Source organism: Leptopilina heterotoma, unplaced genomic scaffold (assembly GCF_015476425.1).
Source record: "Leptopilina heterotoma isolate Lh14 unplaced genomic scaffold, ASM1547642v1 Lhet_53, whole genome shotgun sequence".
NCBI classification, from domain to species: domain Eukaryota; kingdom Metazoa; phylum Arthropoda; class Insecta; order Hymenoptera; family Figitidae; genus Leptopilina; species Leptopilina heterotoma.
This window is the reverse complement of record NW_025111115.1, coordinates 1,845,062-1,858,876: the sequence shown is the minus strand read 5'-3', so window position 1 is coordinate 1,858,876 and position 13,815 is coordinate 1,845,062. Positions and strand designations below refer to the sequence as shown.

Here is a 13,815-nt window from a genome sequence, read left to right as displayed (position 1 = left end):
TTTTGTCAATTTGACGATTTTATTTGACACTTTAAATAAAATTCATGCCACAAAATTGTATTAGGTATTTCTATCTACGGAATAAAGTTTTGTAGCCAGAAGTTTGACTTGCAAAACTTAAACAGTGAAATATATTGAGATTTATTGAATTACTTTCGCAGCTTCCAGCATTTAACTTTGACATCTCTGGATTTGGAAATACAGGAAAATACGCAGAAACTGTTTAAAAATATGTCGGGAATTTAACAGAACGTTTATAATCAGAGATTGTAGAAAAAGAATATTTTCCACTCAGAGAACAATAAAATTTTTCTATTAAAAAATTTTGTTTTGTAAAAAAACAAAAAAACAATTCGTTGCTTATGTAAAAAAAAAAAAAAAAACTAAAAATTTGCATAGAAATAGAAAATACGGTTTTCGTTTAAATCGTTGATTATATAAACGTTGTAAATTTCACAAGTTTAAAAATAAAACTTTCAATGTTTGAAAAAAATTTATATTTACACCGCTTTTTTAAATACAATTATTTATCAATTATGAAAGTCGGAAGTAATCTGCAATTAAAAAAGCCACAAATTCTTTGAAATTTTTTTTTTTTTTTTGAATCTCTAATGAAATTCTTTTACTAATTGAATAATTTTTAAACTAATTCCATAAAATATGATAATTCTTTAACAAGATTTTTTTTAAATTTAAGTACCATTAAGGAAGAAAGTGTGCCATAATTTTTTTTCATTTTTGCAAAGTTTGAACAATTTTTACCATTTATACTCCATTTTTTGAATTAGTAAAAATTTGTACTAACTTTTTGCTTTTGAATTAGTTTTCCCGGATAAACTAGTAGAAATTACTAATTACTAGAAAAATTTACCTTTTGCTTTTGAATTAGTAAATTTTCCTAATAAACTAGTAGAAATTGATATTTATCATACTGAACGTTTCCTAAGAAGAATTTTATTATTTACAAAAAATAATTTTAATTCTTTGGTTAAATTTAACTACTTTTACAAAAATTGAATCTCTTCAAAGAATTTATTAAAATTTTAGATAATAATTAGATTCTGTCGACAAATTTAAAAAAAATGAATATTTGAAGAATTTATTAAAATTTTAGAAAATAATTCAATTTTTTTGAAAAATATTTTAAAAAATTGAAACTGTATTAAAATTGTATTAGAAATAATTGAATCTTTGCCAAGAATTCTACTATTTGTAAAAATAATTGAATACTGTTTCGAAGGATTTATTACAATTTTAGAAAATAATTTAATTCTTTTAAAATTTTTATAACGAATTAAGAAAAAAGTTGAATTATTTCGTGAAATTTTATTGCAATAATATTTGAAAACATTTTTTTTAAATTAAATTTCTTCGTGAAATTTTATTAAAATTGTATTAAAATTAAAAGTAATTGAAATTTTGCAAAAAAATGTACTATTTATAAAAATTATTCAATTCTTCCAAAGAATGTTATTATTTATGAAAATAATTAGATACTTTAAAAAAAACTTTAAAAATTGAATTGTTTCGAAAGATTTATTTATTATTTATTCTAGAAAATAATTTAATTCTTTTAAAATTTTTATAACGAATTAATAAAAAAAATTGAATTATTTCGTGAAATTTTATTGCAATAATTGAATTTTTGGAAAAACTATTTTTAAAAAATTGAATTGTTTCAATGGATTTATTTAAATTTTAGAAAATAATTGAATTCTTTCGTGAAATTGTTTAAAAATTTTGTTGATATTGAAAATAATTGAAATTTTGTAAAAAATTCTACTATTTTGATTATAAAATTATTCAAAAATTTAAATTTGAAAAAAAAATTTGTAATTTTTATAATAATTTAATGTTAAATTTAGAACACAGTTTTTCTGCAGATATCAAATTGAATCTAATTTAGATTCATTATAATTTTTCCTTTATTCAACCTTTGAGTAATTACTATTTAAAAAAATGAAAATTGTGTATTTTTCAATTTTCCAATGAACAATAAATAGAAACAAATTTTTGAAACAATTGAGTAAATGTTGCGTAGTTGTTGGTTTAGGTAAAAGTTTGCTTGCTTTAGGTAATTTAGGAGAAAGCCTGTGTATTGGCATAGAGCGAAGCACAAGTGTGAAGAGAAACATCTGCTCTCAGGCGTTAAGCTTGAGATTAGAATTCAGTTTCTATGATAAGAAGAATTTTGCCATATTTAGCAATGTTACGTAACATTTTATTTACGTATATAATCAGAGGAATTAAATAGTTTACTTTTAGCCGATATATTTGTACCGAAATAATTTTATAACAGAATTTCTCTTTCGTATCGAATTAAGAAAATTATATTTTACTCAATATTATTAATTTATTATATTATAAATTATATTTCAATTAATATTATAATTTATAATATTATACGCTGAGAGAAAATTCTTTTTTTATTTCAAAAATAAGTAACCAACTAAAAAAATATGTTTGAATTAAATATATTTTATAAATGAATTAAACTTCATTTTTATTGAATCAAACTTTATGTTCAATTATTAGAGAATAAATTTTGGTCGACTGTATAAAAAAGATTTTGTTTGATTCAAAAATATTTTTTTTTAAATTAAAAAAAAATTAAAAACTAGTATTTTTATATTTATTTATTAAATTATTCGTGAAGAGCATTTTGGCATAATTATCATATCATAATTTTAATAAATTATGTTATTATTTATTTAATTTTAATATTTCATGCTGTGAATTCCATCATAAATGAATTAAATAAATAACAAACTTCACTGCAAGAAGCATATTCGTAATTAAATTAATTTTTCATAATTTCTCTTTTAATTTATGAAAGATCGCGTTAATATACTTTTGTATTATTACAATACACAGATAGTGACAGTTTGTTTACATTGAAAATGAATAATTAAACCGCTTTTACATATTATTTAGTTTTATTTCAATAACACATGCCGATCAATGTCCCCCTTCCATTTATACATAAAAAATGGTAGATATTGTTCTTCGCTTGATATTGTTCACCGAGAGAGAGAAAACTTTTAGCGTACACTCCATCAAATTGCTTTACTTTACTCTCTCGGAAAACTTTGTAAACAATACACAGTCGCATACGACTTTAGCTTTTATGGAAAATGACATAGAAATGCAAAATTTACATTCAAACTTTTTAAAAAATCTTTGAAGTTGAAATATTTTTGTTTTGTTTTTAAATTTAAATATATGGTATATTTTTGAAAACAAAGGAATTTGTCACTTTGTGTCATTTTTAAATGAATAATTGAATATCTTTTAAATTCGATGAGAGGAGAAAATTAAAAATTTACTCACATCTTCTGCTGATAGAATTTGTGTTCCTGGCTGAGTGGTGCCGATCCCTGAGTGTGGACGATGATGCAGAGATTCTGAAGTTCCATCTTTCGAGCACACATTTCTGTACCATGGTAATCCATTTGATGAATCTCTTCTTTCTCTGTATTTTCTCCATACGTGCCTTAAAAGAAATTATTATTTAATTAGTTTATTTTAATGATAAAATTAACTATAATTTTGAATGTTCTCTCATTCATTCATTTTTTCTGTCTTTCCCACTCTGAAGTTGTCTTTTGTTAATCCTTTTTTTGTTATCTATTTAGATAGATTGTATATTATGTGATAATTATTTTTATTTCATTAATTCAAAATTGTAATAACAAATAGCAATAATCAGAATTTTTTTTAATTCTTTTCATTAAAAGACTAAAAATTTGTTAAATATTATGTTTTGTCAAATTGTAACTATGCAGATTTTTGTTCTTTACTTTTAAACAAAATTAGAAAATTGTTAAACAACTGCGATTAAGAAATAGAAAATATATTTATTTTGCATTATTTTTCTTTATGAATCAAAATTTTTTTAAACAAAATTATTATTTTTTTAGAAAAAGAAGAAAAATATTTGCACAATTCCTATTTTTAATCTTATTTTTGGAACATAATTTTCCACAAGAATTAAGACCTGTGGTATTATTTTAATTAATTAGTTAAATTACAATTAATTATTATTTTTATATTCCCTTAATTAATTAATGAGCGTGTTGATTAAATTGTGAATTATTATTTACAATTATAATTCGTGATTTCTGTTTCTATATGAGAATTGAACAATTTTCTGGTAAATAGCAATAACGTTAATGGTAATATATTTGTAAGATAAGTAACAAGTTTACCATGGAATTGCACCATTAATCAACGTCAATCTAGTTTCGAAATGTCTACTATCGCCATTTCCGTCGTTACGACTTCTATTCTATAATGCAAGTTCTGCTGACTTTACAAGCGTTACTGGCATATACACACAAGAAACAGTCTCTTAACTTCCTCCAAATAATTAATTTCCATTTCATATACAATATTAACAGAATTTTTTATTTTTTATCCCTCTTTATTAAAATTATACATTTTTTGCTTCATTGTTTATATTTTTATTATAAAATAGTTATCTCTATTTTTTGTGAGTTGGTATTTTATAAAAAATATTCCTTAGAAAATAATTAAAATATTCCATAAAACTGTATCATTAATAACAGAATATATATATTGAACAAAATTTTGTTAAAAAGAGTTTTCACACACAGTTGCGAATATATAATAAATTCGATTTCAAATTAATGTAGAATTTCTATGTATTAAAAATTTAGAATATTAGGTCACTGAATTATTATTTAACATCGACATTTCGTTTGACAAAATTTTAAATTAGTCCACTCTTTTATTTAGAAGAAAAAATATAATCGAACTTTAATCTCACAGGTATATCATTTAACAGAACTTTAATTATTCGAACTTTCAATATTAGAATTCTCAGTTCATCGGATTTTATAACGCAAAGATTATTTAGTTAACGTACATTTTAGAGTAAATACAATTTCTTTTAAACTCATGTAATGTGGAAATTTTTCTAATATTCTGAAATATAAATATCAGTAGTAAAAGTAAATATTAAGACAGACACAAATTCTTGAAATGTGGAAATTAGTAAATATAGTCAAGTTGTATTCAAATACAAATTTCCTTCCACACTTGTAATGTGGAAATCAGTAGTTAAAGTCTGATTTTAGTCAGACACGAGTTTTTTAAAACCATAAAATATGGAAATCAGTAGTAAAAATAAATTTTTAGTCTAATAATATGAAAAGCAGTAGTTAATGAATATTTTTAGTCAGACAGAATTTTTTTAAACTCTTGCAATGTGGAAATCAGTAGTTAAAGTAAATTTATATTCAGACACGAATTTTAAAAATTCCACTAACGTGAAAATCAGTAGTTAAAGTAAATTTTAAGTCAGACAAATTTTTCCACAATCTTGTAATATAAAAATAAGTTGTTAAATAGTGAATGTTGTAGACCTTATTGTTAAAATTCAGATAATATTTTTGTGGCCTTTGGTCTATTAAATAAGAACGGTGTTTTTGTTCACAAAAGAATTTTCGAATTTTTTAAATATATGAAAATTCTTTTGTGAACAAAAACACCGTTCTTATTTAATAGACCAAAGGCCACAAAAATATTATCTGAATAAGTTGTTAAAGTCAATGTTAGTCAGGTAAAATTTTTTTTTTTACTTCCTTAATATGAAAATAAGTAGTTAACGTAAATATTAAGTCAGACACCATTTTTCTAAGTTCCTGTAATGTTATAATAAGTAGTTAAAGTAAATTTTTAGTCAATTTGAAAATCATTAGTTACAATAAATTTTCAGTAAGACATAATTTTTTTAAAATTCCAATGTAAAATCAGTAGTTAAAGTAAATTTTTAGTCAGACAGAAATTAAAACAATTTTATTAGTGTAAAAATCAGTATTTAATGTAAATTTTAAATCAGACACATTTTTTCTAAGCTCTTTTAATGTGGAAATCAGCAGTTGAAGCAAATATTGGTCATACACAATTTTTTTTAAATCTAGTAAATTAAAAATCAGTAGTTAAAGTAAATTTTTAATCAGACGCAATTTTTTAGAATCCTAGTAATACCCAATGGGAAATGCCAGTGTAGTGCCGATGTTCACCACTGGCTTAGTACTCAGACGATTGTTCGGCGTAGTCTAGCCGAGCCTCGACAATTAGTGCTGGCGCAGTACAGAATTTTTGTTTCGCCAGAGCTTGGACAAGCCACGGCGGCAAGTGCTGGCTGAGTATAGAAAAATTGTTCACGACGCTCTTTGCCAACATTGCTTTTTTGACATAAACTTGAAAAAAATTATAAAAAAAGTTTATGAATGTTTATAAATATAAATTTATTAAAAAAAAATTAATATTTTACTTTTCAGTTGTTCATTTTTTATTTTTATTAAGTTTAATAATAACAATTTAACATAATTGTCTAATTTTGTAAATAATAAATTATTTAGACAAATTAAAATTATAAACAAAATTTAAACTTTAATCTCAATAATAATTTGGTTCCTATTAAAATACTATTATACTTCTTACTATGAATAAAAAATTATTAAAAAATTACCACGCAATTTAAGAATTACGTAAAATGTTAAATGCAATAAATAAAATAATTTAATTTTTAAAAATTTAGTTTAACTTATTTTACTTCAATTTATTATTTCTAACGTATCCCTATTTTTTTCTCATCTTTGACTCAATAATTGTATGTCTGAATGATACTGAGATGTTAATACTTCACTGTACACATGTGTCGTTAGCATAGTGGTTAGAGCGTTAGTCTGTTAGTCCGTAGGTCGTAGGTTCGATTCCCCTCGTCAGCAATTTTGTTTATTTTCATAGGTTTGCGATATTTCTAGATTCCAATCGTTAGGTACTAAAATATGAAAATCTAATGCACACTTACTGTAATTGTTTATTATTTAATTTTTAAATGTTATAAACAATTTTTTTCTACTTCATTTACTATATCCATTGTTAGTCTCCATCTTTAATACAATTTCTTTAAGAAGAGAAATATTTTATGAATAATAACTATTTATTAATATTATTTACCATTTTGTTGTTAAATTATTTATAATTATGAATTTACGACTAATTAATAACAATACGGCATTTATTGCGGCAATATTCTCAGCCAGCACTGGTCCAGTGCTGGGCCAGCGCTGTCTGGCAGCACTGACAGACAGTACTTCGGCAGCGCCAGACGGCGTTATCATCCCAGTGCCATGCCAGTGCTGGCTCTCAGCCTTGCCGCCAGTGCTGCCAGTGCTGGCGCAGTACTACGCCAGTTGTAAATTTCCCATTGGGTATATAAATAAGTAAAGTTAAAGTTAAAGTTAGTCAGATATAATTTTTTTAAGCTCCTGTAATGTGTGAATCAGTAGTTAAAGTAAATTTTTAGTCAGACGCAATTTTTTAAATTTTCAATAATGTAAAAATCAGTAGTTGAAGTAAATTTTAAGTCAGACACGATTTTTCAAAATTCTAATAATGTAAAAATCAGTAGTTGAAGTAAATTTTAAGTCAGACACGATTTTTCAAAATTCTAATAATGTAAAAATCAGTAGTTGAAGTAAATTTTAAGTCAGACACAATTTTTCAAAATTCCAATAATGTAAAAATCAGTAGTTGAAGTAAATTTGAAGTCAGACACAATTATTCTAAACTCTTGTAATGTAGAAATCAGTAGTTAATATAAATTTTTAGTCAGACACAATTTTTTTAAAATCTATTTAATTGAAAATCAGTAGTTAAAGTAAATTTGTAGTCAGACGCAATTTTTTAAAATTCCAGTATTGTGGAAATTAGTAGTTGAAGTAAATATTTAGTCAGACACAATTATTCTAAACTCTTGTAATGTGAAAATCAGTAGTTTAAATAAATTTTTAGTCAGACACAGTTTTTTTTAAATCTAGTAAATTGAAAAGCAGTAGTTAGAGTAAATATTTAGTCAGACGCAATTTCTTAAAATTTCAGAAATGTGATAATTAGTAGTTGAAGTAAATTTTTAGTCACACACAAATTTTTTTAATGTCTTGTAATGTAGAAGTCAATATTTAAAGTAAATTTTTAGTCAGACGCAATTTTTTAAATTTCCAATAATGTGAAAATCAGTAGTTTAAGTAAATTTTAAGTCAGACACATTTTTTCTAAGTTCATATAATGTGAAAATCAGTAGTTATGTAAATTCTAATTCCCTATTTTGCTTCGCTCCCGTTGATCTATAAAAATCAGTCGTGAAAGAACATATTAGTCAGACCCAATTTTTTTAATATCTCTTGGTATATAAAAATCAATAGATAACGTAAGTTATAGTCGGATGCAATATTTCTAAACTCTTATTTTCGAAAAACTTGTAGTTATAGTAAGTATTTAATTTTTTTTCAATTGTTTCATGACTTGTACAGAAACCCTAGTATCTATTATTGACTTTCAAATAAGCAAAGTTTTAAATTGAAATTCTAATTCACCTTCCACTTCGAATGATGAGCTTTTATACGAACTTGATTAGGACATATTAAAATTGTTTTTGTCAAATTTATCTAGAATGTGAAAATGAAAAAGAATACTGAACGTGTAAATCGAGGCTTAATCTTCTCAATGGAATGAGAAAATGTTACTGCCATCTAAGAAATATATGACAGTACTGAATCGTCGTCGAGAATCATGTGGCACATAAGATACCTCAACATAACTTTTCTCATAAAAGTGTTTATCCTTTGATGTACGTGCGCTTATACCGAAACTCTTTTATTGACATTTAGCAAGCTCTGGCACAACTCTCAAGCGAAAAAAAATACAACGAGTCAATGTAATTTAATCCGCATTTCATTAAAACTGTTATAAAATATATAAGCGCCAGGCGCGTCTGACCATACTCTGTTTGTACTACTTTAAACTTTTATATTTCTCTGTTGTGTCTATGAATAAAGTCTTTTTTAAACTTAATTAAACTTTTAAACTCTTTCCACTAAGTTTTTTGAGTAAAGAAAAATACTGATATACATATCTTATTCTATTTTAAAGAAATTATTTTTAAATAAATATAAAAAAATAATTCTGTCTATAAATAAAAAAAAAACAAAAAAATGTAAAATTGTAGAACAATTATTAAATTGTTTTATAATTTTACATTTTTTGTTGTTCTTTTTTCTATATTGTTCTTTTTATTATTAAAATCTTTGACTTGGTGTTCACAATATTCATACACTAAAATGTCATTTTAGTTTCAGAAGCTTCTCGTAATTCGCTCATCTACTAAAAGCTCACTTCTCACTTTGTCTAAACGAGCTGGGACAGTAAAAAGCTATACGCAGCATTTCTATTCTCCACTTACATTTTCCTTCCTACTCAGTTGAAACTGCAATTTAACTATTCTCACATTCAGTAGCAGAGATCATTAATTTCCCCTTGATGAACAAATTTGTGTATAGTAGTCCTTCATTAAATGTTTTACAAAGTTTTAAGGGAATTTGTAAATTGAGTTTCGTTAAAAAAATACAAGAAAAGCTTATTGGTTCCAAGTATTTTTATATTACATCGAAATATTTTCTATTTCCTACAAAAATATTTATTGTAAACACAGACTATATTTAGTGTATTTAGTGTACATACCTATTGAAAATAAATTTAATACATTTAATTGATATAATATTTACTGCAAATCAATTAAATGTATTTAATATTTACTGGAAGTGAATTTAATATATTTGACATAATTATTGTAAATAAATTTAATCCCATATATTTATATTTAATATTGTATATTGTAAATAAAAATGTATTTGAGAAAATATTGGTTGACAATTTATCAACTTTCCTTTTAGACATTTAAATACATAACTATTTGAGAATAAGTATTTTTTTTATCTTATAACACAAGCTGAAAAAAACTACCTGTTACGTCGATGATATAATAAAAAAAAACTCTCTTACCTAACACCGAATGCAATTCCCAAGGCGAATATCAGAGGTAGTAAGGTGGAAATGCAAGCCAAGAGGACGGTTTCCATGTCCGAAAATGCTGCGAGAATACCTGAAAGAAGAGAAGAAATTGTTTCTTTTCAAAAAAAAGGATATCCCACGAGAAAATGGCAAAATTCTAGAATACACGTTCTATGCTTTTTCTATTTCAAGTGTCGAAATTAAACGAAATTTTATTATATATAAAATATTAAAATGTGCTTCTCTGACATGAAAAAAAAATTACAAAATTGTTAATTAATTTTGACTTAATTTGAAAAAGGCGAAAATTCGACTTGACAGTTTTCCATTTTTACAATTTTTAATAAAATAATTCATTTAAAGGAACGCTATTGCATAGAACAAAAATTTTTTCTTTTGCTAAAATATTTTTTTCTTCATATAATAATATTTTTATGCGTTTATATAATTTTATTTTTGTTTTATAGAAGAAAAAATACTTTGCCACTGAGAGAAATTTTGTAATAATTCCTCTAATGCGCTTAATAAAGTTCGTCACAGTTTTACAAAACAATTGTAATTTTTGGGTCAGTAGATAAAGTAAATTATAGTCAGACTATATTTTCCTAAAATCTTATATAGTGAAAATAAACAGTAAAAATCAGTCAAAAGCATAAAAAGTATTTTTTACCTCGCTGCTATCATAGAAATAAGTAGCAAAATTACGTTTTAGTCAGACATAATTGTTTAAAATACCTGCGCTTTGAAAATCAGTAGTTACAAATTAATTTTAGTCAGACGAAACATTTCTCAAGAAATATAATTTTATAGTTAGTGCTTGAAGTAAATTGTACGTCAGACTAAATTTTATTTAAACTTTTATAATTTGAAAATCAGTAGTTGAGGTAAATTTAAAGTCAGTCAGAATATTTCTAAGCTCATATTGTATTTGCAATTTTAGAGTCAGTGGTAAAAGTAAATTTTAAGTCAGACACAAATTTTTAAAATTCCAAGAATGTAAAAATCAGTAGTTTAAGTAAATTTTAAATCATACACAATTTTTCTAAATTAAGTATTAGAAAGCAGTTATTTAAAAAGAACTTTAAGTCTAGTAAATTTTGAGTTAGTAGTTTAAGTAAATTTTTAATGATACATAATTTTTCTACACTTTTTGACTGGGAAATCAGCAGTTAAATTTAACTGTATTTACTTATTTAGACAGATTTCTTCTCTAACTTTGTAATGTTGAAGTAAATTTTTGATCAGACTAAATATTCCTATTCTTTTAAAATTTTAGAGTCAATAGTAAAAGTAAATTTTAAGTCGCACACATTTTTTCTAAACTCCTTTAATGAAATCAGTAATTGACGTAAATTTTAATCGGATACTTTTCCTAAACCCTTTGAATATCAAAATCAGTAGTAGAAGTAAATTTTTAGTCAGACGCAATTTTTTCAAAATTCCAGTAATGTCGAAATTAGTAGTTAAAGTAAACATATAGTCAGACACAATTTTTTTTAAATCTAGTTAATTGAAAATCAGTAGTTACAGTAAATTTTTAGTCAGCCGAAATTTTTGTAAAATTCTATTGATGTGGTATGTAAATAGTAGATAAAGAAAATTTTTAGTTCGACACATTTTTTTAATATTTCAGTATTGTGATAATTAGTAGTTAAGGTAAATATTTAGTCAGACACAGTTATTCTAAACTCTTGTAATGTGGAAATCAATAGTTAAAATAAATTTTTAGTCAGATATAATTTTTTTAAATCTAGTTAATTGAAAATCAATAGTTAAATAAACTTTTTGTGAGACACAATTTTTCAAAACTCCTGTAATGTGGAAATCAGTAGTTATAGTAAATTTATAGTCAGGCACAGATTTTTTTTTAATTTCAGTAATTTGAAAATCATTAGTTACAGTAATTTTTCAGTAAGACATAATTTTTTAAAATTCCACTGTAAAATCAGTAGTTAAAGTAAATTTTTAGTCAGACACAAATTTTTAAAATTTTAATAGTGTGAAAATCAGTAGTTGAAGTAAATTTTAAGTCAGACACAATTTTTCTAAGCAATTTGAAAATAAGTAGTTGAATACTAAATATCAAGTCCGTGACAATTTTTCTAAATTCTCATAATGTAGAAATCAGAAAATAACTTAATTTTGAGTATGACACAATTTTTTTACACTCTTCTAATTGTAAAAATAAGTAATTGAAGTAAATTGTAAGCGAATATTTTTACAAGGTCAATGAACTTCTTTCCAAGGTGTATAAATAATTTTCTCAATACTATATCAATCGTACCTAGCCTCTCTTAGCTCAACTGTTAATATATTAATATAATTTTAATCAATTCTTTTTTTATCGCATTAATTTTTAAAGACTTTTTACCTCCTTTTTCACTTTATTAATTTATTATTTGCAGAATTAAAAATCTTAAAATAATATTTGAATAAGAGAATTTATCCGATTAGTAATAAGTAATGAAATTTTTTTTGGTGATAAATGTATAACTGAAATTGAATTGAAATTTTCATATACATAAATATGCGCACTTTAAACCAAAAAATATGAAAAATAGAATAGAATAGAAGTTTGAAGCTTTTAAATATGAAAAGAATTTGTGATTCTTGGAAAATCTGAAGCTGAATTCCACAGAGCATATTCCATGAAGGATCAGTGAGGCTTATGGCAATGCTCGTCATCTGTCATAACCTCATAACTGTACGTGGAGTGCAGGTGTGTGTGGTGTGCGGTAGGTGTGAATTCACATTTGAGAAACTTGAATCGTCATGTCGAGGGGACTCAAAATTATTCGTGTATAGAACAACGAATTAGTAGTAAACGACAACGAAAATGCAACCAACTTCCATAAAATCAAAGTACTGTCATTTTCGAAAACATGAACCACTGGACAGACGGAAAATTATGTCAACTTGTTGTTTTATATTCGCAGTTTAATAATCTTTGGGATAAGGATCATCCCTGCTATTTTAAAGCTCATTGTAGATATCAAGCTTACGACAAAATTAGAGAAGTAAATTATTATTTTCCATATTATCAAAGGATAGAAATTGAGAATTAATATTTTTATTTTTATAATTTATAAATATTTTCCTATTGTTAAAGGTTAGAATTAAAAAAAAAACTATAAATAATATTTCTAAATTATTTTTTATTAATATTAATTAATAAATTAAATAATATTTTATATTATTTTTATTTTTTATTATTTATTAAATAATAAAAAAATCTGAAATCTAAAAATGTTTATAAACATTTTTTTATTACCAGTTGGGATTAAAATGATTTTTCAAATTTGATAGATTTGCGATATTAGTTTTGAGAGAAAAAAATTGGTTCTATATGCAAAATATAATAAATAGTGAGAAAACTTAACTTTCGAATTGCAATATTTATTAAATGAGAAATCTAGAAATCCGCGAACCATTCGAATATCGATGATACGATTGAAATGGTAATTTTTATTCATAGAGTCTCTCCACTCCCGGTGTGACCGTCACCCATGTATTATCAAAACTCTGGGACTTGCGAAACGATTATGCGACTGAGTTGCGCAAAGTGCAACTTGCAAAAAAGCGGAATTCTCACCATCGACCGAGGGCAAAATGGTTTTATACAATGCATCAATTTTTGTACGATTATCTCGACTCCGACGAAAAACCCAGTGAAGACTCTTACCAAGTAATTCAATTATATAAAAACATTTACGCAAATAATAATTATTTTATTTTGATTATTTATCAAAAAAGACTAATTACTGAGAAAATATTTTTTTTACTCCACAAATAAATATCCAATCAAAAAAAAAAGTATGGAATTAATTACATTTTGCTTCAATGCATAAGTTTGATTCAATACAAATTTTATTGAATCAAACTTATTATGCATTGAATCAAAATTATGTTTAATTCAGATAATTTTTTTTTCTT

The 13,815-nt window shown here is 24.3% G+C and overlaps 2 protein-coding genes across 14 annotated transcripts in view; one reads left to right on the top strand and one right to left on the bottom strand.

Annotated features, from left to right (window-relative positions):
* LOC122508184 overlaps window positions 1-13,815 on the bottom strand; it is a 231,578-nt gene that overhangs the window by 150,167 nt on the left and 67,596 nt on the right. Inside the window, exons 3-4 of the mRNA XM_043621344.1 lie at window positions 9,874-9,973; window positions 3,331-3,493 (exon numbers count right to left, since the gene is read on the bottom strand). Coding sequence (XP_043477279.1) covers window positions 3,331-3,493; window positions 9,874-9,973 — 263 coding nt within the window. The remainder of the gene's footprint in view (window positions 1-3,330; window positions 3,494-9,873; window positions 9,974-13,815) is intronic.
* Window positions 1-13,815, top strand: part of LOC122508185 — a 222,891-nt gene that overhangs the window by 201,341 nt on the left and 7,735 nt on the right. For 10 of the 13 annotated variants that reach the window (XM_043621353.1, XM_043621352.1, XM_043621351.1 and 7 more), the window contains one exon: window positions 3,346-3,443. In XM_043621353.1, coding sequence (XP_043477288.1) covers window positions 3,441-3,443 — 3 coding nt within the window. In that variant the 5' untranslated portion in view covers window positions 3,346-3,440. Of the gene's footprint in view, window positions 1-3,345; window positions 3,444-13,256; window positions 13,568-13,815 lie in introns of those variants that run through there. The other 3 variants (XM_043621346.1, XM_043621347.1, XM_043621345.1) reach the window with 1 other exon arrangement.